This window comes from Gobius niger, assembly GCF_951799975.1.
Source record: "Gobius niger genome assembly, chromosome: 2".
NCBI lineage: Eukaryota > Metazoa > Chordata > Actinopteri > Gobiiformes > Gobiidae > Gobius > Gobius niger.
In genome coordinates, this window is record NC_136853.1 from 36326282 (window position 1) to 36349207 (window position 22926).

At 40.2% G+C, this 22926-nt stretch overlaps 1 protein-coding gene across 1 annotated transcript; it reads left to right on the forward strand.

Annotated features, from left to right (window-relative positions):
- Positions 1 to 603: 603 nt before the first annotated feature.
- On the forward strand, positions 604 to 12141 carry LOC306959363 (mucin-2; the record flags this gene model as incomplete). Its single annotated transcript, XM_079551451.1, has 22 exons — positions 604 to 649; positions 716 to 757; positions 832 to 1057; positions 2186 to 2315; positions 4525 to 4720; positions 4813 to 4932; positions 6976 to 7128; positions 7192 to 7286; positions 7371 to 7503; positions 7721 to 7964; positions 8184 to 8224; positions 8615 to 8703; positions 8773 to 8921; positions 9002 to 9140; positions 9350 to 9454; positions 9535 to 9729; positions 9993 to 10065; positions 10130 to 10299; positions 10509 to 10665; positions 11122 to 11232; positions 11323 to 11464; positions 11976 to 12141. 22 exons carry the CDS (start codon positions 604 to 606, stop codon positions 12139 to 12141), a joined length of 2922 nt encoding a protein of 973 aa, XP_079407577.1.
- Between the last annotated feature and the right edge of the window lie 10785 nt (positions 12142 to 22926).

Here is a 22926-nt window from a genome sequence, read left to right on the forward strand (position 1 = left end):
CCTTTAATTTGTTACCCTTTGTCGGTCAAATTGAATTAAAGCTTATTTCCAAACTGCAGGTATAGTTTGTTAAATTTAATGTGTCTACAAAACATTTCACAGTTGATTGAATTTTCAACAAATGCAAGGCACTTTGGAGATAAGAAGTAACTTTCAGCGTAATAGATTTTGACTACTCCAACCTTCTCTGCATGCGTTGAATCTGTTGAATGATTTCGCAATTGATTTATCATCTTTCCTTGACTATGTGTCCTCCTCCAACTGTTATAAATTGGCCTGGAAGTCAAGTGATAGTGACAGGATTTTTTAATGTGTAATTTATTTCAATTTATTTCTTCCTGGTTCAATTCCAGTTTGACCAGTATTGTGCCTTTGTGGTGGTGATGTGTGTGTGTGTGTGTGTGTGTGTGTGTGTGTGTGTGTGTGTGTGTGTGTGTGTGTGCGTGTGTGTGTGTGTGTGTGTGTGTGTGTGTGTGTGTGTGTGTGTGTGTGTGTGTGTGTGTGTGTGTGTGTGTGTGTGTGTGTGTGGGGGGGGGTTATATATAAGAAAGGTGGTTGTGGTCTGCCTCCAGCCTCTCTTGGGTTAGACAAGGCACTAACAACATGAGCTTCAAATGGTTGCTGGCATTTAGCTATGTTCTGGCTTCAGGTACCACGCAGATTTTATTCTTTATGTTTAATTCCTGCTAATGTTTCCTCATCTTTCTCTTTATAGTTCTGGAGACCGATGCAATGACACCTTCAAAAGGCAAGCCATGTAAGTGATCTCCTCTGAATGCAAGAAAGTTCTATGTCTAAGTGAATCATTTTCTATTCATTCTCTGTGTTCAGACACCTGCAGGACCTTTGGCAGTGGGGTGGTACAGCCTTTCAATGGGACACTTTACCATGTTCAGTCCAACTGCGCCTTCACCCTGACAAGATTCACCCACAACCGAGTGGAGTGTGACATCAGCGTGAAGCGGGGGCACAACGGACTCTTGGTCTACGTTGAAATCATGATAAACAAAATCAGGACTGTTTTACAGAATGGCACTATCCAGGTGGAGACAACAAGGTATGAAACTGTAAACACTTAATAGTTCAGATTCTTTAGAAGATTTTTTGACATCTTACAGACACAGAGGTCACTTCAATTGCAGAGGGGCAGAGGCACTATTAGTTCGGTTCACTATGTAATTTCACCGGATTTTTGTGGAAAGTATCAAAACTGTACATTTTTTAAAACTTTTTTAGATGAGCAATCAGAAAAAAGAATGTTTCCATTTGCTCTGATATGTAACAAAAAAAAGTGCTTTAGTAGCAATAATAACATTTTTATGGGGAGTAAAAACATAGTTTGTCAGAAATTTACAACATTTCAAAAAAGTCAATGAAACCCTTGTCAAATTCTTCATGGAGTTGCCGCAGCGAAGACCAGAACTCCATATTTACTCCAATGGAAAAATTGTATAATTGCACAATTTTACCAAATGACAAGGGCAAATGGAAACATTGTTTTTCTCATTGCTTCTACCATAAGGTTTCCAAAAATATATAGTTTTCATACTCTCCGCAAAAATCCCACAACAGTGTAACTCTAAACATAGTGAACCGGGCTATATATATGGTGTCCTCATCAACTCTATTACAGTGGGAGGAAAATGTATGTGAACACTTTGGAATTTCTTACATTTCTGCATAAATTGGTCATAAAATGTGGTCTGAACTTCATCAAAATCATACGAATGAGCAAACAGTGTCTGCCTAAACTAATACCACCCAAACATCTACATTTATTTATTGCTGCAAAAGCTATTTAATACAAGGGATCACTCTTTACAAAACTACTGCAGTTCAGTGAGATTCAGGGGGTGTACTCACTTATTCCACGCTGTCCTGTGAATGTTATGGCCAATAAAAATAAATGTAAATGTTTTAGTGGTTTTAGTTTAAGCAGACACTGTTTACTCATTCTTATGATTTTAATAAAAGTCAGACAACATGTTATGACCAAACTAGGCAGAGAAATTCCAAATGGTGTACTCACTTTTTCCTCCCACTTTATATTGGGTGTCCACCAACTCTATTATACTTATATCACCAGACTATAACAAATGGCCATAAATAAACGTGCAAATTTGTTTATGTATCAAAGTGCAATAACAACAACAACAACAAATCTCTCACAATGTTTCTTTTGCAGTGTCCGTTTGCCATATGATCACACATACCAGCATATTTTCCCCTATGGCATCTACACCAAGCTGAGGAGTGCAGTGCTTCCTCTCTCAGTCATCTGGCACACTGTTCCCGTAGGAATAGACACTCTATGGGTAAGACACAAATGAAGACTTGGACTGATGCATCCTTTTCCAATAATATAATAATAATAATGGATATTTTTTTAAAGATTGAGACTGAAATAGAGCTGAGTTCTGACATGACAGGACTATGTGGAAATGACCTCAGACTCACCAGTAAGAAAGTCCTAGCGTCTTTATATTTTTTAAATTAATACACTGAGCTGTTGATATTTTGTGCAAACTTTGAATGCATTTGTTTTGCAGATTCCAATGCATTTCGGTTAACTTATGAAAGTGTCCTACCCGGGGAACCGTGCGTAATGTTGGATCCAGTTTCTTCTATGAACACTGTAGGTTACCCTTTACAAGCATTATTTATTTCACAAACTAACAGGTGTGTGAAATGTTGTGGCCTTTAATGTGTAACCCCTGCCTGAATCGAGCACATTTTCTCCAGTTCGGCTTTACCCAAATCTAAAGGCTTATTGAAAAAAGTGTCAAAATAGCGACAAAAACGAGACGTAAATGAGGATGAAAATGCACCACAGAAAAGCATCGAAAGAGTGACAAAAATACAATAAAACGGTTGCAAAAAAGCGAAGCCACTAAAATGCAGCAAAACAGGCGACAAAAAAGTGATGACAACGCAAAGAAAAGTCTTAGATCAGTTTCATAGGTCTTTGCTTTCAAATAAGGCGTTACACTGGACTATAGTGTTTAATATATTTATTGATTTTGACAGTATACAAAAATACAAAATAATAATAAAATACTCCCATAAACCAAACTATCCCACTGTCACTCACATAAAAGAAAAACAAAGGTTAAATGAACCATTAAAGGAAATCTACCAGAATACTGTACATCAGACGACTGGTAGTATTGTTGATGGTTGGCCAAAGTCAAAAACAGCCATTCACACCTGATGGAACTTGTTTTCAGAGCCGTTCATCACAAAACATATTTTTTCCAGTTTAAGATGAAACAACACATCTTTGATCCAATGTGATACCGTGGGCGGGGCATTATCCTCCCATTTGAGAATGTTCAAACGACGTGCCAACAACGTTGAAGAGGCAATGATTTTCCATCCCCCAGAAGGTAGCCCTAACTCTTCAGCAGCAACCCCGAAAATAAACAGAAGTAGACTCGAAGTTAAAGGGATATTTTAGGATTTTTGACATAGGGCCTAATTTCCTAGTTGTGCAGAGTGTCGTTGATTTCTGGAGATATATATATTTTTAATTCATGCAGTCCTTATATTTAATGAGTTTAGTGGCGCTAGGCTAGTGCATGTCTATGGTAACTAGTAGCCTGCTTTAAAACTGTCTGACCCAAGCACAGTGCACCTGAGGCAAATCACTTATAACGCCAGACTAACGATTTAAATGTCTGTGTCCATAGAATAATTTTGAAATATGTCTGACCTTGCATCACATGAATTAAAGCATTTTGAGGGACTATTTTCTACCAGATCAGTCCGCCGCTGCGTAGCTTACAACCACAAAGCTGATGCTGCTCAAATATAAGTTCTTTTGAATGCAAAATGGTTTTAATTATTCTATCGACACAGACATTTATATGGGTAGTGTGCTGTTAAAAGTGATTTGCCTCAGGTGCACTGTGCTTGGGTCAGACTGTTTTTAATGAAGGCTACTAGTTACCATAGACATGCGCTAGCCTTGAACTAGCCTAGCACCACTAAACTCTTCAAATATAAGGACTGTAAAAAAAAGTAGAAGAAGTAAAAAAAAAAGTAAAAAATCTCCAGAAAGCAACAACACTCTGGATAACTAGGAAATGAGGCCCTATGTCAAAAATCCTGAAATATCTCTTTAATGTGACTCCTAACACACAAGAAAGTGCTTCACGTATACCTTCCCAGTATTGCTGTATTTTCGGACAGAACCAAAACATATGTATCAGAGTGGCATCGGTCACACGTTGGATCAATGTGAGAATAAATCCTGGCCGGCCTGGATTTATTGAGATGAGTTCGATGCACCACTTTAAAGTACACTGGACTATAGGCTGTAAACTACAGTCTAGAAGCTTTTAGATTTGGGTAAAGCCGTACTGGAGTAAATGTTTTTTACCAACATAATGATGATGTGGTTCCCTCTTTATAACTAGAAGCTTATGGTGGTAATTTTTGTAGGGGGTATATATTTAAGATTATTGGGGAGTATTTCACAACTATATCAAATTCAGCAAATTTCCATTTTTTTTTACATTACAGGACTGCAGAATGTTTTTCTCCTACACACTGGACTGTCTAATGCACGCGACACCAGAATTGATCAGATTGTGTGAAGAAAATATTTACAGCTTTGAACAAAACCAGTTCGTCAGCTGCTCCTTCTTCAAAGAGGTGGTTCGACAGTGCGGAAACAGCAGTTATATTTGGGACATGTGGAGGAAGATAACTCACTGTGGCAAGTTCAATCACTTAAGTTTACTTAACTTCAGAAGAAGAAAAAAGTGTGCTAATTTGGGTTTTGTTTGAATGCTCTGAACTGTGTTTTAGAGGAACCAAAATGTGCCGGAGACCTCTTTTATGTCGAGGAGGGTGCAGCGTTTGTCCCCACTTGCTCAAATCAAAAGACAGACAGCTATGACGTCACCAGCTCCTGTGTCTGCCCCAATGGTAAGGAATAACTACTGTATGTCTGCGCCATTTCTGACTTCCTTAGGACCCAATGTTGTATGGGTGGGCATTACTCGTCAAACAGCTTTGGGGATGCCCAGTTTGACTCAATGAAAATGCATTGTGCTGTATGATCTTTAAGGCACAAATTGGCACCATTACACATTTTTAGTGACGCCTAGTTGAATAAACGCACATTATAGATGGCTTAAAGCAGTACTAAGTAACTCATGCCCCTAGAGGCCATAAGCGCCGCTGCAGGTGTCGTAGCATGTTGCAGTTTTTTACTCAAATATTGTCCGTGAGAGTAAATACTACACTGACAGAAAAGACCATGGGAGAGAGGGATATTGTACATTGTGCCACAACCCAATAACACGATGGAGATCATTTGTTTTCTCTCAAACTTGGCTGTAAATACTGCTAAAGTGGTGCTAGCCCACAGTTAGCTTTGCCCGTTAGCTTCTTCTTCGTGATTCTTTTAGTGTGTATTGGTGGCTCCGACCCGGTTCAGCGAAGTTGCAATTGGGGTTTTCTGGCCAAAGACACCAGGGTGAGATGAAAGACCCCCCAATCACCACATTAGCACTTGTATTACCCCCAGAGGGACTACGAAGAGGATTTATAAAGGCAAACAAGTTACTTAGTACTGCTTTAATACAGTCCACCTTGCTACTTGAGATCATTCATTTGATCATTTTTGGTCAAATACAAAGGGAAATCAAAAGAATGTTGAACACAACTGGGTCTTGTATTTTAATTGTAGTATATCATTATTATAAATTGATTACAGCTCAGTAAGTAAGTGCTTTATTTGTCATTGTACAATTGCACATTGAAATAGCGGTTCCGGTGTTGGGTTAGTCCTGAGCGCGTCGCCATCGTGGGCCAACCTGACCAGCATGTTTCAGGAGGTAGAGGAAACCGACAACAGCTCCTGGAATTGTCCCTGTTTCATAGCGCAGTGTCCTCCCCCTTCCTCTTCCTCCTGCGCAGCTCCCTCTGCTCCACAACAGTCTTTCACCATCGACCTGTCATTAATGCATTGGATGTTTGATGCGTAATTGCTGCTATTGATTGTAAAATTGACTGTAAATAATTATTAAAGCCAACATTTGTTACTTGGAACTGTAGGTCTGGTGCTTGACGACCATCAGGTGGGCTCTCGTTGTGTGAGTGTGTCGAGCTGCCCTTGTGTGTTTGGAAACAACCTCTACCAACCTGGAGATACACGCAGCACTAAAAGAGAAACATGGTAAAGAAAACCGAAGGAGAATTGCATTTTTTTTAAGTTTATTTGGCATAAATTGTTGTCATCGATTTTAGTTTGTGCACTGGGGGACACTGGAAATGCACTCCCCAAGACCTTCCACCAGTTTGTGTGATTGAAGGGCAATTTGTCACTACATTTGATGGAAAGCAATACATAGTTCGTAGTGAATGTTCATTTGTTGCAGCACAGGTGAATTCTTGCTTCTCTGTCAGAATATTTTTTCCCCTAAATGTTTTATAAAGCTAAATTATGTTTGTCTTTGCAGGGACCACGTTGGGAAATAATTGTAGATTTAGAAAGTGCCTCCATAAAGAGTGTGCATCTCCATTTATTTGAGGTAGTGCATGTGAGACAATACTTATTTCTCTTAATACTAATGTGCATCTAAGAGAACTTTGTTTGCTATTTTCAGGACCAATACTCATTTGCAGACAATTTAGTTTTATTTGGCAACATGGAGATTTCTGACATTCATAAGTCTGGTAAGGAACTTACAGAGGAAATAATAACAGACTAAACTTCATCTTTGCATTACATCTATTTTTGTCATTTCAGAACACGCTCTGGTTTACTGGCAGTCTTCTATGTTCGTCCAAGTTAACACAACCTTTGGACTGAAGCTACAAGTCCAGATGTTTCCTGAAATCCAGCTTTACATTAGCCCCCCTTTGCACTACAGTTGTACAATTTCTGGTGGGTCTGTTTAATATGGGGTCAGAAATATATAATTATAGTTCAACATTATACAGTATGTGTGTTCTTTCTTTTAGGTCTTTGTGGAAACAATAATGGAGACACCACAGATGACTTCAGGACGAGCAGTGGGATTATTGAAAGCTCAGCTCAAGTCTTCGCTATGTCTTGGAGTGTTGACAAATGTAATAGAATCCAGCCTCCATCTACCTGTATAAGATCTGAATATGGTATGTATTATCATTATTTATAAAACATACACATTTCAAACATTTGTTTAAACTTGTGAACAGAAATCTTTGCTGAGGAGAAGTGCTCAGTTTTGACCAATCCTACCGGGATATTTGCTGCATGTCATGGTCACGTCCCAACAGATGACTACCTCAATGTAATGAAATCATATTAAATAAAATATGAAATAATATAAAAGCCAATATATTTTTATGCCTAGATGTTGTTTTCTGGATTTCAGGCTTGTATCCAGAAAACATGCACCTGTGCCTCTCACCTGCAGCAGTGTCTGTGCCTTGCTCTGTCCAGTTATGTCAAAGTCTGCACCAGCCTGGGAGTCGAAGTGGGCGATTGGAGAAAAGCTACTGGCTGCTGTCAGTTTTACCATAACACTTTCAATATTGTACACACAGTATAATACCGATGATGCACTGATGCGATTGTGAAGTAAAAGTTGCAAATACTGTATCTATTAGGTTGGTCATAGTCTACAATTGCACCTACAAAGTTGTTCTTACAGTAAAAAGTGGGATTTGCGTGTTTCTGAATAAATGTGGTCTGTAATTATTATTTAATGTTGTTGTGTTGCAGCTATTAAGTGTCCAAACAACTGGGAGTTTTCCTATAACGTTGTGGCCTGCAACAGCACTTGCCGTTCTCTGTCTGGGCAGGACCTCAGCTGTCTGCTGGCGGAGGCCCCAGTGGAGGGCTGTAGCTGTCCCAAAGGAACCCATATCAATATGGGCCACACCTGTAGTCCCAAAACACATTGTGAGTGTCATTACAGTGGGGGCACAACTCCACCAGGACCAGCTGTGATCGATGGACGACAATGGTGAGCTGACATTACACTATGTGACATAAGTTCAGTTAACAGTTCAAGGTGTAAAATGTACTGGCTTCAACAGACATTTTTTGTAAACACAAAATGAAAAGAAAAATACAAAATGACATTTAATCAAAATGGCATTCAAGGCCCGGCCGAATTATAACATGATGATGTTAGATCACTGTATACTTTTTGACAATGTTTTAACAACATTTTGTTTTGCAGCATTTGCGAAGATGGACAGCTGAGGTGTTCAGAGGACTGTGGTAAATAAACATACATACAAAATGCCAATCAGGATATTGAGAAAGTTTCTCTGGATTAGGATTTTTATTTCCACACCCTTCCCCGTAATCTGTAATGTAGCAGCTGAGCAAAAACAAACATGCTTTGCTGATTTTCCTTTTTTTTTTTTAAATCTGTAAAAAAGAACACAAGTCACACTGTATAGGACTTGTTCTTCTTTCACTCCATACACGGTAGTGGTAAGTTTTCCGTGGTGTACCTGGAGGAAACCTACGCAGACACTGGGATCGAACCTGGGACCTGCAAACTGCGCCATCATGCCGTCCCTCTCATACCTTTGTCACCATGTCCCTTCAGGGGCAAACAAACAATAACTTTTTTCCTTTTTTCCTTTTTTCTTTTTTAACAAGGCTGCACTAATGGGAAGGTGTGTGTCCACTGTTCGGAGAATAATGTTAATACACTGCAGAAAACCTGTGGCCGTCCCAGCAAAACCTTTGTAAGTAATTACCATAGATAAGTGATAGATAACGTTCACTTATTTCTAAGTTATGGCTCTAATTTCTAGGGCTCTCTTTGTGAGAGTGGCTGTTACTGTCCGTTTGACCAATATGAGAATCATTATGGAGTCTGCGTGCCTTTGGAAAACTGCACCTGCTCCTACAGTGGCAATGTATACGCCTCTGGAGACAGCATCAAGGGCAACTGTAAAACATGGTATAGACTGATTGGATTGGACTGACTATTTTTCAATTAATTATGTGTAATTCACTCATAATTGTTTGCATTTTCTCCAGTGTGTGCTCTCATGGTCAGTGGCTGTGCACCGAAGAGTCCTGTCCTGGTAAATGTCAACTTTATGGAAATGGGCACTATCAGACATTTGATTCCAAATGGTTTCGCTTTGATGGGCATTGTCAGTACACATTAGTTGAGGTAACAACAACTTTCTCTGCACATTGGAGAAATAGCTTACCAGATGACTAAATCTGCATTTAAGCACCATCTCAATATGTATTATGTTTAAAATGCTTTGATATTTTAAGATTTATTAACTTTTTAAAATAATGTGTAGTAAAGATTCATCGTTCAGGACTGAGGAGTTTTGTAGGTTTCATTACGATAAATGCCTCTTTGTTTCACAGGATGATTGTGGGTATGGAAACGGCACATTTTCAGTCCGAGTTGAAAGTGTGCCCTGTTGCGATGAGGCTCTCACTTGTTCGCGGTCAATCAGCCTGGACGTCAAGGTACATTTCAGGATGATTCTCTGCATCCTTTTAAACATGCTTTATACATTTTTGCTATATGAAACGTTCTTGTCTTCAAGGGACTTTTCTTCCTAATCCTGAGTAATATGACAGTGGCTGAACATGTCCACAGTCGCTTGTCTCTGCATAGTGAACCTCTTTATACAGTGCATACTGTGGGCCTCTACATTGTTGTGAGTGTCCCGAGTAAAGGCATCACTCTTGTATGGGACAAACACACCTGGATCACTGTGGAGCTGCAGCCACAATGGAGGGTGAGAAAAGCTTTAAAACACAATGTTCATATTCTGCGGTAACTGAACCATTCACATGTATATTCATTTGGGCTTGAGAATTTTTACTCAATGTTGATTGTCTCTTATGATTCCTCACAAAACATTGCACTTATGCATGTTCGAGTAATCCTGCATACTTTCCAAAATGTTAAAGTGGTGGAGTGCTGTTGTTGTTTTTTTATGTGCTGAATTACTTTAATGTACATACTGTTGCTTATTTTGCACCCTGCGTTATGCTCTAGAATGGAGTATGTGGTCTCTGTGGCAATTATGACTCCAGTGAGATGAATGATCTTCAAATTAAGGACTCATCTGGTAAATAGGAATATTTTTCTGCTAAACTTGCACCTGTATGAGTGACACTGCATTTTTATTCTAGTGGCGCTGAGCCCCATGACATTTGGGAACAGCTGGAAAAGCCCCTCCCCTCCCTGCTCTGACGTGACACAAGAGATATTCCCGTGTGAGCGTCACTCGTACTGTGCGTCCTGGGCCCAAAGACGCTGCCGCATCATCACTGGGGACATTTTCAAGAACTGCCATCTGAAAGTATAAAGCTTCTTAATGAAATAATAATGATCCCATAATCTGTTAGACCCAGTTATGTTTTTTTTTACAAGCTACAACAAAATTAGTTGTACATTCTTTTGTTGCGGACATCATAGACATTCGGCTTAAGTGACAGTAAAGTGCTACAAGCTGCATTGCCAATATTAATTTGTTATCTTAGTATTTAAAATGTCCCAATCTCCCCTCAGGTGGACCCCGAGCCGTACTACCAGGCTTGTGTCCAGGAGTCCTGCTCCTGTGAGTTTGAAGGAAGGTTTTTGGGTTTCTGTACGGCTGTAGCTGCTTACGCTGAGGCCTGCAGTGACTGGGACATATGTGTGGACTGGAGGACTCCTGATCTATGCCGTGAGTCACACCTGAACTGTTAAATTCACCATTTATTATTTTCAGGTATGTGTCTAGATCATATGAACTTGGTTGTTTTAATGCGTTCATGCATCTTCAGCTTCACTCTACACTGGTGAAACAGGCAGTATAGGGTAAAACTGTGAATGGATAAAAACTCTTTAAAGAATTAGGCCTTCAGTCATTATACGAGAAGACTGGAAGCAGCAGCGAGAGTTTGGCATTAACAAATTCCGTCCCACTGGTGTTTGAATACCCACTGTACCTCCGGTATCTTTGAGTAGCGTTATTGTGATGCTATGGGATTGTGAATTCCAATGTATTGTCCTCTGAATGCCCGGCTTTGTTTTAACACGCTTAAATAACTGGCACTAGGGTGCAGAAAAGTAAACATTCTATAATTGCAAAACCGTAATTCTCCTGACTACTCCTGACTGTATTTAAATCTATCTACAGCTGTCTACTGCGACTACTATAATGAACACAATCAGTGTGTGTGGCATTATGAAGCTTGTGGTAAGCTGCTCACCTGTGGCCAAGAAAAATACTACAATCATAAACTGGAAGGTAAATAGGTGATGAGTAACTCACAACCATAATACTCAATGTGGTAAATAGCAACGCTTTGATTAAATGTAACACTGATCTTTTTATAAGGCTGTTATCCGAGATGCCCTGAAGAAAGGCCGTATTATGATGAGAATATTGGAACCTGCACTGATTTGAGAGACTGCACTTGTTCTTTCCAGGGCACTTTCATAATGCCACGGGCTTATGTGCTAATAGGCTCAGAAGAGTGGTGAGTGATTGCCAGTACGTCATGTTTATACAGTAAATGCAGGAAAATGCTCACGTTGAATTTTGTGTTTTGTAGCTACTGTCAAAATGGAATAATTAAGTGCCGTAAGTACATTCTTCACTACTGTGCCGCAGTCCCTACTTTTTTTAACAACATTGAATACATAGAGGGTAATTTGCCAGGCTTTTCCTCATATGCAAATAAGTGCACGTGCAAAAGTGGATCACATTTGAGTATTTTTTTGCTCATGTACCATTGTCTCGTTTGCATATCAGATATGGGCCTAAAACAATCAGATACACGTCATTTCAAATGGTGAATTAGGTGCATGTGCCATTGTCTTTCTTGATAGATAGTGTACATGTAGCAGCTTTTGTGTGACTTAAATATAAAAAAAAACAAAAAAACATTTATATAAGAGAAACATGAAAAAGAAATGTGAAATACATTTAGGACACTTTTCTTTTGCGTAACATTTTACCAATGAATAATCATTGTTGTTTTCCAACAGCACCTGTTCCTACAACATCTACTCCAATACCTACAATTATTACAAATGTTACTTCTACTACAGCAAGTACAACAAGTACATGGACCACTATGGCTTCAACTACGACAGAATCTCCACCCACCACTACAACTGCATCTCCTGCCACCACTACTACTACACCAACTAGCAGTACTTTGATAACAACAAGCACACCACCCACCACTGTTACTTCAACTACTACTAGTACTACAACATTAGCACCAACCACAAATAGTTCTCCAAATACTACTGCCACAAGAGGTTCACCGACCACTACTATTACATCAGCTACAACTACTACACCACCTGGGACTACGACTGCACCCGCAACCACTGTTACTGTCAATCCAAATGCTACTACAACAACAACTGAACAAACCACATCTGTTCCCGTGACTACTTCAACGACGGCAACAAGTACACCAATTTCTACTTCTTCATCATCTATCAGCACTACTCCAACTGCAGCATCCACCATCACAACTAAAAGTACTTCTACGACAACTTTGCCAAGTACAAGTACCCCAACTTCTATGTCATCCACCACTACAACTCCAACTCCTGCCACCACTACAACTACAGCAACTAGCAGTACTTTCACAACTACACCCACACCACCCACCTCTGTTACCTCAACTACTACTAGTACTACAACAATAGTACCAACTTCAACTGCCATGCCTACAGCAAGTACTACAAGAGGTTCACTGACTACCACTATTACTTCAAGTACAGCTACATTACCACCTACAACTACGACTGCACTCCCAACCACTTTTACTGCCAATCCAACAACTAATACTACTACAACTGTTACTCCTACTATTTCAACCACAACAAGTACACAGACTACTATGGCATCAACTACTAAAGAATCTCCACCCACCATTACAACTGCACAAACTAGCAGTACTTTTACAACTACACTCACACCACCCACCTCTGTTACCTCAACTGCTACTAGTTCTACAACGATAGCACCAACCACAAATAGTTCTCCAAATACTTCAGATACTATTACTACTACCACACCAATGCCAAGTACTACTGCAACAAGAGGTTCACCGACCACTATTACTTCAACAACAACTACTGCACCACCTGGGACTACGACTGCACCCCCAACCACTTTTACTGTCAAACCAACAGCGACTACTACTACTACAACTGTTACTCCTACTACTTCAACTACAACAAGTACAACACGTACACAGACTACTAGGACATCAACTACTACAGAATCTTCATCCACCACTATAACTCCAACTGCCACCACTACTACTACACCAACTAGCAGTACTTTGATAACAACAAGCACACCACCCACCACTGTTACTTCAACTACTACTACTAGTACCACAACAATAGTACCAACCACATATAGTTCTCCAAATACTTCAGATACTCTTACCACACCAATGCCAAGTACTACTAGTTGGAGTACTACTCCAGCTACTCCAACTACCACAACAACTCTAACAACCACAACTGCCACGCCTACAGCAAGTACTACTGCAACTATGACTACATCTCCACCTGGGACGACGACTGCACCCCCAACCACTTTTACTGTCAATCCAACAGCTACTACTACTACAACTGTTGCTCCTACTATTTCTACTACAGCAAGTACAACAAGTACACAGACTACTAGAGCATCAACTACCACAGAATCTCCACCCACCACTACAACTGCACCAACCAGCAGTACTTTGACAACAACACCTACACCACCCACTGCTGTTACTTTAACTACTACTAGTTCTACAACAATAGCACCAACCACACCAGTGCCAACTACTACTTCAACTGGTACCACAACAATTCTAACAAGCACAACTGCTACGCCTACAGCAAGTGCTACTTCAACAAGAGGCTCTCCGACCACTACTATTACTTCAACTACAACTATTGCACCCCCAACCACTGTTACTGTCAATCCAACAGCTACTACAACAACTGTACCAACCACTACCGCGACTACTTCAACTACTGCAACAAGTACACCATATTCTACTTCATCATCTATCAGCACCACTCTACCTGCAGCATCCACCATCAATACTAAAAGTACCTCTATGAATACTTTACCAAGTACAAGTACCCCAACTTCTATGTCATCCACCATTATTACTCCAACTACCACTTCCACTACGGCAACTACTGCTGAAACTACTCTTTCAACAATACTCACAACAGTCGAAGGTATGCTGACGTCCTTTATTTGTTAAGAATAATAAATAAGTAATAATAAAATTAATACATGTTTTGCAACTCCCTGTGGGTCCCACTGCTTTAGAATATCATGCAAGATGTCATGAGCACAATGACGATTGACGATCTTTTGCAGATTGTGAGTGTGTTAACTTGAAGAGCAAACAGAAATGGCAGTGTGGAGAGACCTGGACAGAGGACTGTAACCATGTGAACTGTACTAACAATATGCTACAGCTCACTCCAGTGCAGTGTCCTGAATATGAATATCCCCACTGCCCCAGGGGTCTAGTAGTAAACGTGTCTGATGGATGCTGCGAACGGCCCACATGTGATTGTAAGTATATCCTATAATTAATATTCCTGAGCTTCACAGTGGCAGAGTGGTAAACCCTCCCCTCCCCTGTTTAAAGAGTTACAGAACATTTTGCAGCCCAGGTGAATGCAGACAACAAGGGGTGTTAATTTATTTTTTTAGTCCATGAAATGGAGTGTGATTGTCAGTCTCAATTAAGTCTCCCCATGGTCTAGCACCAAAGCACATCTCATTTTGTTTCTGCACTGCCTGACCAAAAAAGTCAACACAAAGAAAAACGGTGACACCCTTGATTTTGTTATACGGCCTTGTCACTCTAGCATTGTTTCAAAAAGCTTCAATGTCAAAAGATCCCATCTTGTGTTCATTTTTCACAAAGATCTTGTATTGATGATGGGAGAGTGTCACCGCAAAAGCCTTCTCCGGCACATCCCAAAGTTCTCAATGGGGTTAAGATCTGGACTCTGTAGTGCCCAATCCATATTACATGAAAATTATGTTTCATTTCAACCACTCTTTTATATCGGGAGCCCGATGAAACTTGGCTCCAAAGAGTTTATTTTTTTTCTAAATAATATGACCCATGTGACAATGCTGGAGGCTGTGGAGGCTCATAGCTTTTTGCCCTTTTAAGGAACAGGCTTTGTAGGAGCATGTTAATTTCACAGGCCACACAGGATCGTGACTATGAATGGGGCTGAATGGCTAATCATTAATCTCTTGTATGGTGTATCTATGATTTAGAGACTCATTATTATTTTCTTTTAAGTTGTTTATATGTCTTTCCAGGCCGTTGTGAGCTATACGGAGATCCCCACTACATCTCCTTTCAAGGCGTACTGTTTGATTTCTTTGACAATTGCACGTACATCCTGGTAGAGGAGCAGTGGCCTCTATACAACTTGACCATCGCTGTGGACAACATCTTCTGCATCCCAGGCTTGGATGGGTCCTGTGCTAACGGGGTCATTGTGAAATATAAAGGCAACACAGCTGTCCTCAACATTGTCCAGGACACTGTCACTGTTCAGGTTTGTGATTTCTCTCTCACTCATGTACAGTTGTAGCCATCTGTGTAGCTTTAATCACATTGAAGTTTCAGCCTCCAATTCTCAAGCTCAGTGACTCGCAGGAATTCTGAAGGTTGTCAGCTTTCAAATGAGGAGTGGCATGTTCACAAAACCACTGAGCGCATGTTACAAGCATGGGTCCCCTGCAGAATCCTTTGACAACCACTGTGTACAGCCCCCTCCAAAAATATTGGAATATCAAGGCCATTTTCTTTCTTTCTTTTTAGCTGTTGTTCACTGAAAACTTTTTGGGTTTAAGATGAGTATGAGACAAAAGGTCAGAATTGTATTTCCTGGTATTCGCATCTAGGACAACCTTCTGATTCTTTCTACTGATAAGTGGTAATTCTCATCGTCTTCTTCCAACACTGGATTGTGATACCTGCACTGCTGAGGCTTTTGGTGTCTTTGGTGTCATCGACTTTTAGGAAATAAAAGCTGAAATTCCAAACTTTTGGAGGGGACTGTAAAATGCTTTGAGAGCCTAATGTGGGTGGAAAAGTGCTATATAAACTGAGACCATTTATCCTTCACTGTATCTCTGACAGTAACAATTGCGTTCTTTCATTCTCTTCTGTAGGTGTTTTTGAACAACATGCTAATACAAACCCCATTCGAGCAGTTTGGCATGAGGTTTGAGTCAACTGGATACATCACAACCCTGTTCCTCCCTGAGATCCGCTCCTACGTGAGCCTCACTCCCTCCTTCACTCTGGTCGTCAACCTGGCCATGGAGAACTTCCTTGACAACACTCAGGGGCAATGTGGTAGGTACTAGTCGTGACTGTACATTATTATTATCAACTTTAATGTTTTTTCTGCTTGGCATTTTGGGCAATACTATGTTTTCTGTAAGAAGTTAGAGATCTATTGTATTTGTATGCATCGAGTGAGGTCAAAAGTCCTCCAAATAGTCAGAAAATAATTTGAAACCCATGAATTGACTTTTCGCAAAAGCCCCGCCCACTGTTGCTACGTCCATCAAACTTTCTGATGCCGCTGCTGGACTCGTGTTAGTGACTCTAAGTGGAGCAAAATACCAGCGCGATATCCTCCTGATTGAGGCAAAATAACCCTACCTTAGAGCAGACGTATGCTTGTTTATTTTGGAGACATTTGTATTTTGTATTTATCTAATAGTAGGAAAAGCCCCTTGAGATGTAGCATCTAGTTTACAAGGGGGTCCTACATAAACTACACCCATTTAACTGGGTGTAGGACGTCCACATTGTTTGATCCATTGTAGGCAGTGCTCCAGTTTTGTGTTTCGCTTCACTATTTTGCTTCTTCTTCTTTGTCTGGTTGGGTTTTTGGTGGTTAGCTGCAAAAAAAGTGCATCTGCCCAGTGCTCATTGCTGGTAGGTCCCATTGTTTTGCAGTGGAGGTCTGCGGCTTGACAGACCTATCTTCATCGTAACGGTTGCTAGGATGTATGATTGGACAGTTACCATTATGGGGCGGGGTTTTGATAAAAGGTCAATTGGAATATCAGCCGTTTCAAAAGACAAATGTTGAAGAAAAAAAAAGATCAAACATTGCCCAGGAGCTGTCTTTTGAAAGTTTCAGAGTATCAGAGGCACACACTCCACTGTGCATTAGGTTTAATTCACAATGATCATCTAGTTTAATTTGCAACACTCCCTCAGTTACATGCATTGTGTACTCAATTGTTTGGACTATGCTGCGTCTATAAAAGCAACCTTTCTGTGTAGGTGTGTGTGGAGGTGGATCCTGTATTCGTCGTGGAGGGCAGGTTGAAGATGACAGCTGCTGTGAGAAAACCGCTCATGACTGGGTTTATGAAGACTCTCAAAAACCTGAGTGTTCTTCAGCTGCAAAAGACCTACCCTGTTCCATCACCCCTCCACCCACTTCTCCTCACTGTCAAAGTCCACTCTGTGATCTGTTGCAACAGCGGTAAGTTTACAAAAGTGCAGGCCAGTTACTGTGTGTGTGAAAATGCCAAAATACAGTAGGGGAGAGTGACTAGAGCCACTTTTTGCTTTGGTGGTAGAATATACAGTGGTCTGCCTAAGTATGGGCCTCCCTTTAACTTTTCGACATGCTATGGACCACAAGACACACTGCCATAAAGGTCAGATTTGTGCAGTGTACGACTAATAGTTGTTCTGTGTACAGTTTCCCCCACCTGAGCTGTAGCTCTCTGCAGTTCATCCAGGGTCATCATAGGCTTCTTGGTCACAGCTCTGGTCAGTGCTGTCCTTGTTTGGTCAGTAAGTTTAAGACAGCCGAGTCTTAGTAGGTTTGCAGTGATGCCAGACTCTTTCCATTCCTGGATGGTGTATTTAACTGTACTTTGAAAGATGTTCAAAGCTTTGGAAATCTTTTTATAACCTAACCCAGCTTTATACTTCTCAATAACCTTATCCCAGACTTGTCTGGTGTGTTCTTGGACTTCATGATGCTTCTGCTCCCCAATAGTCTCTTAACAGACCTCTGAGACCATCACAGAGCAGCTGTATATGAACTGACTTTAGATTAAACACAGGTGGACTCTATTTTGTCATTGGGTCAACATGTGGTCATTCAGAAATCATCAGGCAACTTCTGAAGGCAATTGGTTTCACTAAAAGGAAAGGGGGTGCGGTACTTATGCACATCTCACTTTTCAGTTTTTTATTTATAAAAAAAAATCTAAATCATGTATAAATTTAATTTCACGTCACGATTGTGTGTCACTTAGTGTGAGTCTTTCACATAAAATTTCAAATAAATATATTTCTGTTTATGGTCCACAGTATGGCAAAATGTTGGGAAATTAAAGGGGGGCCAATACTTATGCATACCACTGTAAATACACAATTTTACTGTCAATATACATTTTTAGATGTGTTTTATTTGTTTGCATTTTTAAGACGTTGGTTTATGAAAAGAAAAAAAAGAACCAGGTCAATATTTTAAAGTGTAGTATTTAATTTTACTCGATCAAACCCAGAACCACTAAAAAATAGTTCAAAAACAACAGAAATGTACATTTTGTAGTTTGCTATTAATTGTTTCTTGCCCCCAGATCAATTTTATCCCATGATAGTTCTGTTTATTTCAAAGGAAATCTGCCTTTTAAATCATGTAAAGATCAAATCTATAATCTCACATAGAAAATAAAATATCAAAATGTAATGGGTGGTTCAACTACTATCTAACCAATAACAATTTTAATAGAAAGAGAGTTTACAGTGTCGCCAGGTATTAGGCAGAGGTGAAACATCTATTCACTTTGTTTCCAGGGTCTTTGCTGAGTGCCGTAAACGCATCGATCTCACCCCAATATTCAAGAGCTGTGAGTTTGATTCGTGCCGGCGCTCTCCCCCTTGTTCCGCTTTGGTACAAGCTGCAGAGGAGTGCAAAAAGTGTGGTGTCTTAATTGAGTGGAGAACACTGACTAACGGAAGCTGTGGTGAATATCATTTGTTCTTTGCTTATCAAGAATATTATTTGTATTTTCCGTTAGACATGCATTGTCTTTGCTTCAGATATACTGTGTCCAGACGGGCTTGTTTTCAAAGAATATAGTCCTAAAATGGATGATTTCTGCCTCGGAGGGTAAGTCATTGTGCAGTTATGCTGGTAATGCACCTTTTTTTTGGCATTTTTGTCAAATCTGTAAGTCAAACTGTTTTATTTAAATGCTTTAATTTTAGAGTTAGACACAAAGGGACGCCTGCCATAGATTATGTTGCTGGTTGTTTTTGTCCAAATGGCCAAATTCGAGAAAGCAGCCATTCAGATACCTGTGTGCACACCTGCAAATGTGAGTATCATGCTTTTTATAGCTGTTCTTATACAGTATATATTCTTTATTACCTTTTCTGGGTGTTATAATTCAGTGTGCTAAACTTTATTATGTTTTTTTATCTACTTCATATCTATATGATCATGATTTACCTTTTTCTCTGCCCTTCTTTTCAGTTTGCAAAGGACCCCTCGGTGAACCCAAAGTTGTAAGATCACATTTTTAACCACTAGCAAGTATCTCAATTATTATTTCTAGCTCACTAAAATGGCTTTTCCATTTGTTATTGAGTAGGCAGGTGAAGTGTGGCGGTCCAACTGTTACATGTGCTCATGCAACAACCAGACCGTGACTGAGGAATGCTCTGAAATTATTCCTCCACCACCTCCTTTATGTGGCCCGAACCAAGTCCTATCAAACCTGTGCTGCGGGCAACAAGAGTGTGGTATGATATTGTGCAAATTCAATACAAATGTTGCAAAAAATCCAATGTATAGATGAATATGTCTGTCTTTTAAACACTTTTTTTTAGTTGAGAAGACGTGTAGCTACAAGGGAAATGTCTATAAAGTAGGTGAACTGTCTTACATTCACTAAATACTGGGTAGTTTCATATGTGGTAAAAGCTGTGTGTTTTGTCTTGTGTTTGTAGATTGGGGAAACATGGAGAGATATTGCAGAGCCGTGTAAGTCTTTCATCTGCAGTGTCGAAGGCGTCCAAACTGACACCGAAGTCTGTCCAACACAAGACTGCCCCAAGGTAGGCTACCACATCTACGCTATGCTTCGTCTTTTGTGAAATTTAAACTCACTGTCTAACTAACAACCTCAATGTGCCTTTTATTTATTTTTTACAATATGCGATTTACGATCAATCCCTATAGGAGCAAAGGATTTGGGATGAGCGCCACTGCTGTTTCACATGTGCCAGTGAGTTGCGCTTCCTGAGAATGTCCACTTGGAGGCGGTATACACAGTGATTACCTCTCTCAGTGGTCCCATGTTTACGTGGTGTTGTTTTCCAGGTGGCAGCTGTGCCCCTGTGATGGCCAGTCTGAACGTGACGGTGGGGCAGTGCTCCTCTGAGCTGCAGATGCCAGTTTGTGACGGCCTCTGCCACAGCCACCACAGGTCAGAGGGGAGGCAGGGCGAGATGGCAGGAGACATGGGTGCAGAGTAATAATCATACAGGCTTTATCAGAAATGAGAAGTACGAGAAGTGAAACACCACTTTAACCAAACGCACATTCACCAGTTCGGCTTTACCCAAGTCTAAAAGCTTCTCGACTGGAAAGGGTGAGTCATGTGACCTGCAAAGACTGGCAAAACTGATTGTGACTTTTTTGTCAAGTTTTGCCGTGTTTTTGTCTCTTTTAAATTGGGTTTGTCGAGTTTTTGTAGTTTCTTTGTCATATTTTTGTTGCTTTTTCATCTTTTTGGCTTTTTTTACTCTTTGGTTGCGTTTTTGTCACCTTTTTTATCATGGTCTTTGTCGCTCTTTTGTGGCTTTTTTGTTACTTTTTCATCACTCAGTCGTGTTTTTGTTGCTTTTTTATTGTGCTATTGTTGCTTTTCCGGCACATTTTTGGAGTTTTTTTTTGTTGCGTTTTCATTCTCATTTTCGCTGCTATGTTGACATTTTTTTCAAGAAGCTTTTAGATTTGGGTAATGCCGAACTGGAGGAAATGCGCTCAGTTCAGGTGTGGGTTTAGAGATTAACTAAAAATCACTATATTCAGATGACAAGGGAATGGACGCAGTCTGGACGACTGTGAGGAGACACAGACAAAACATTGTGCTGTTTTATAGTAGGAGTTACAGTGGGAGGAAAAAGTGAGTATACAGTGTGGAATTTTTAACATTTCTGCCTAAATTGGTCATTAAATGTGGTCTGATTTTTATTAAAATCGCAAGAATGATTAAACAGTGTCTGCCTGAACTAATACCACCCAAACATTTACATTTTATCATGTTTTTTTTTGGCCATAACGTGTAAACATTCACAGGAGACGGGGGGATAGGTGGCGTTCACGTGACATCACAACATTCTAAAGAGCCTATTAGTAGTTCAGGGGTAGGCAACGTTAGGCCCGCGGGCCAAATCCGGCCCTCCACCACAGAACCTCTGGCCCCCAAGGTGATTTTGAGAAATATTATTATACAAGTAAGAGATCAAATACCTGTTAAATTACTCTGAAATGTGGGAAATTCCGTCAGTATTTCTTAAGTTTCCAGGCCGATCATCCCACTATGTCGTAAATCAATGGCATTTGCAGGAAATGGTTCTTTACTTTGAGCTGCAATGGTGCGGTTCGGCCCTTGGTGTTTTGGCAATGATGAAAATCGGCTCTCCTAGAAGCAGACTTGCCTACCCCTGCTATAGTTTAACATTGAGCTGGAGCAACTGACGCTAACTATGGTTACTGCAGTAACTGACAAAATGCATATATTTATGTCTTTGTTTTCTGGCTCATATCTTAGTCATTACTGGAGGAATCCACATGAAACAAAAACTGTCACAAAGTTCATTATCTCCTCTGTCAGCACATATGAACTAATGTCCAATTATTTTCTCCGAAAAACATCAAAAAGTGGTGACAATATGCGAAAACATGACTGTGATATTGTCCAATAGAAAGGACTTTCAGACATAAAAATAATATCACATGTTTGTGAATCCAATCACGCTCAAATACTAATGAGGAAAAACGAAAAACATTTGCCATTTTTCGTTTTGGAGATTTCTTAGAAAAACTGCATTTCTCCCATAGAGTTGCATTGGCCCTGCCCTCCATATGACATCACATTCTAAATCATGAACGCCACCTATAAGTAAGTACACTGCCTGAATCTCGCTGAACTGCAGAATGAATCTGCAACTACAGAAAAGCAGTTATTGCTGCAAAAGAAGGATCAGACAGATATTTAATACAGGAGTTCACTTAGGCCTCTTTCAGACCGCACACGGATTCGTGAACGAATTGACAAGTGAATCAGTCTGCGTGACCAAGGCACGCTTCCTGTTGTGCAGAAGGGAAAGGTCTTGTGTGTACAGACAGCACGACGAGGCAGCGTGGAGAGAAGTGGTTCGGGCCGCTGCCGCCTCCGCTCCCAAAACCAAAAATGGATCTCAAGTGCATTTCTGTCACGTGTGGGCTGCGCAGCGAAGCGGTTTTCAGCACCAAAATGTGCAAGAATCACTTTTATAAAGCAATTTCACATTTGTCCAAAGCTTATACTTGGAATACATAAGGAAATATAACTTAACTATTAATAACATAATTTTACATGTAATAAATAACAGGTCAACAAAATCTGTACATCAATTTTTACATGGATATGTCCATGCGTTTTATATGGGGACCTTTGTCTCACCCAAATCTATCATTTTGACTTGTAACATGTCGGGCAATGTGACTGTGGTGCGTATAGGTATTTGATGGTGCACGTCCCGTCGGCGGTACGTAGCTTCTTTAAGACATATCAGTTGTATTCCTATCTTATAATTATATAGTGTTGCTTTAGAATGAACTACGAGGAGTTGTTTTGAATCCATTACTACTCTAAACGCTTCGCCCC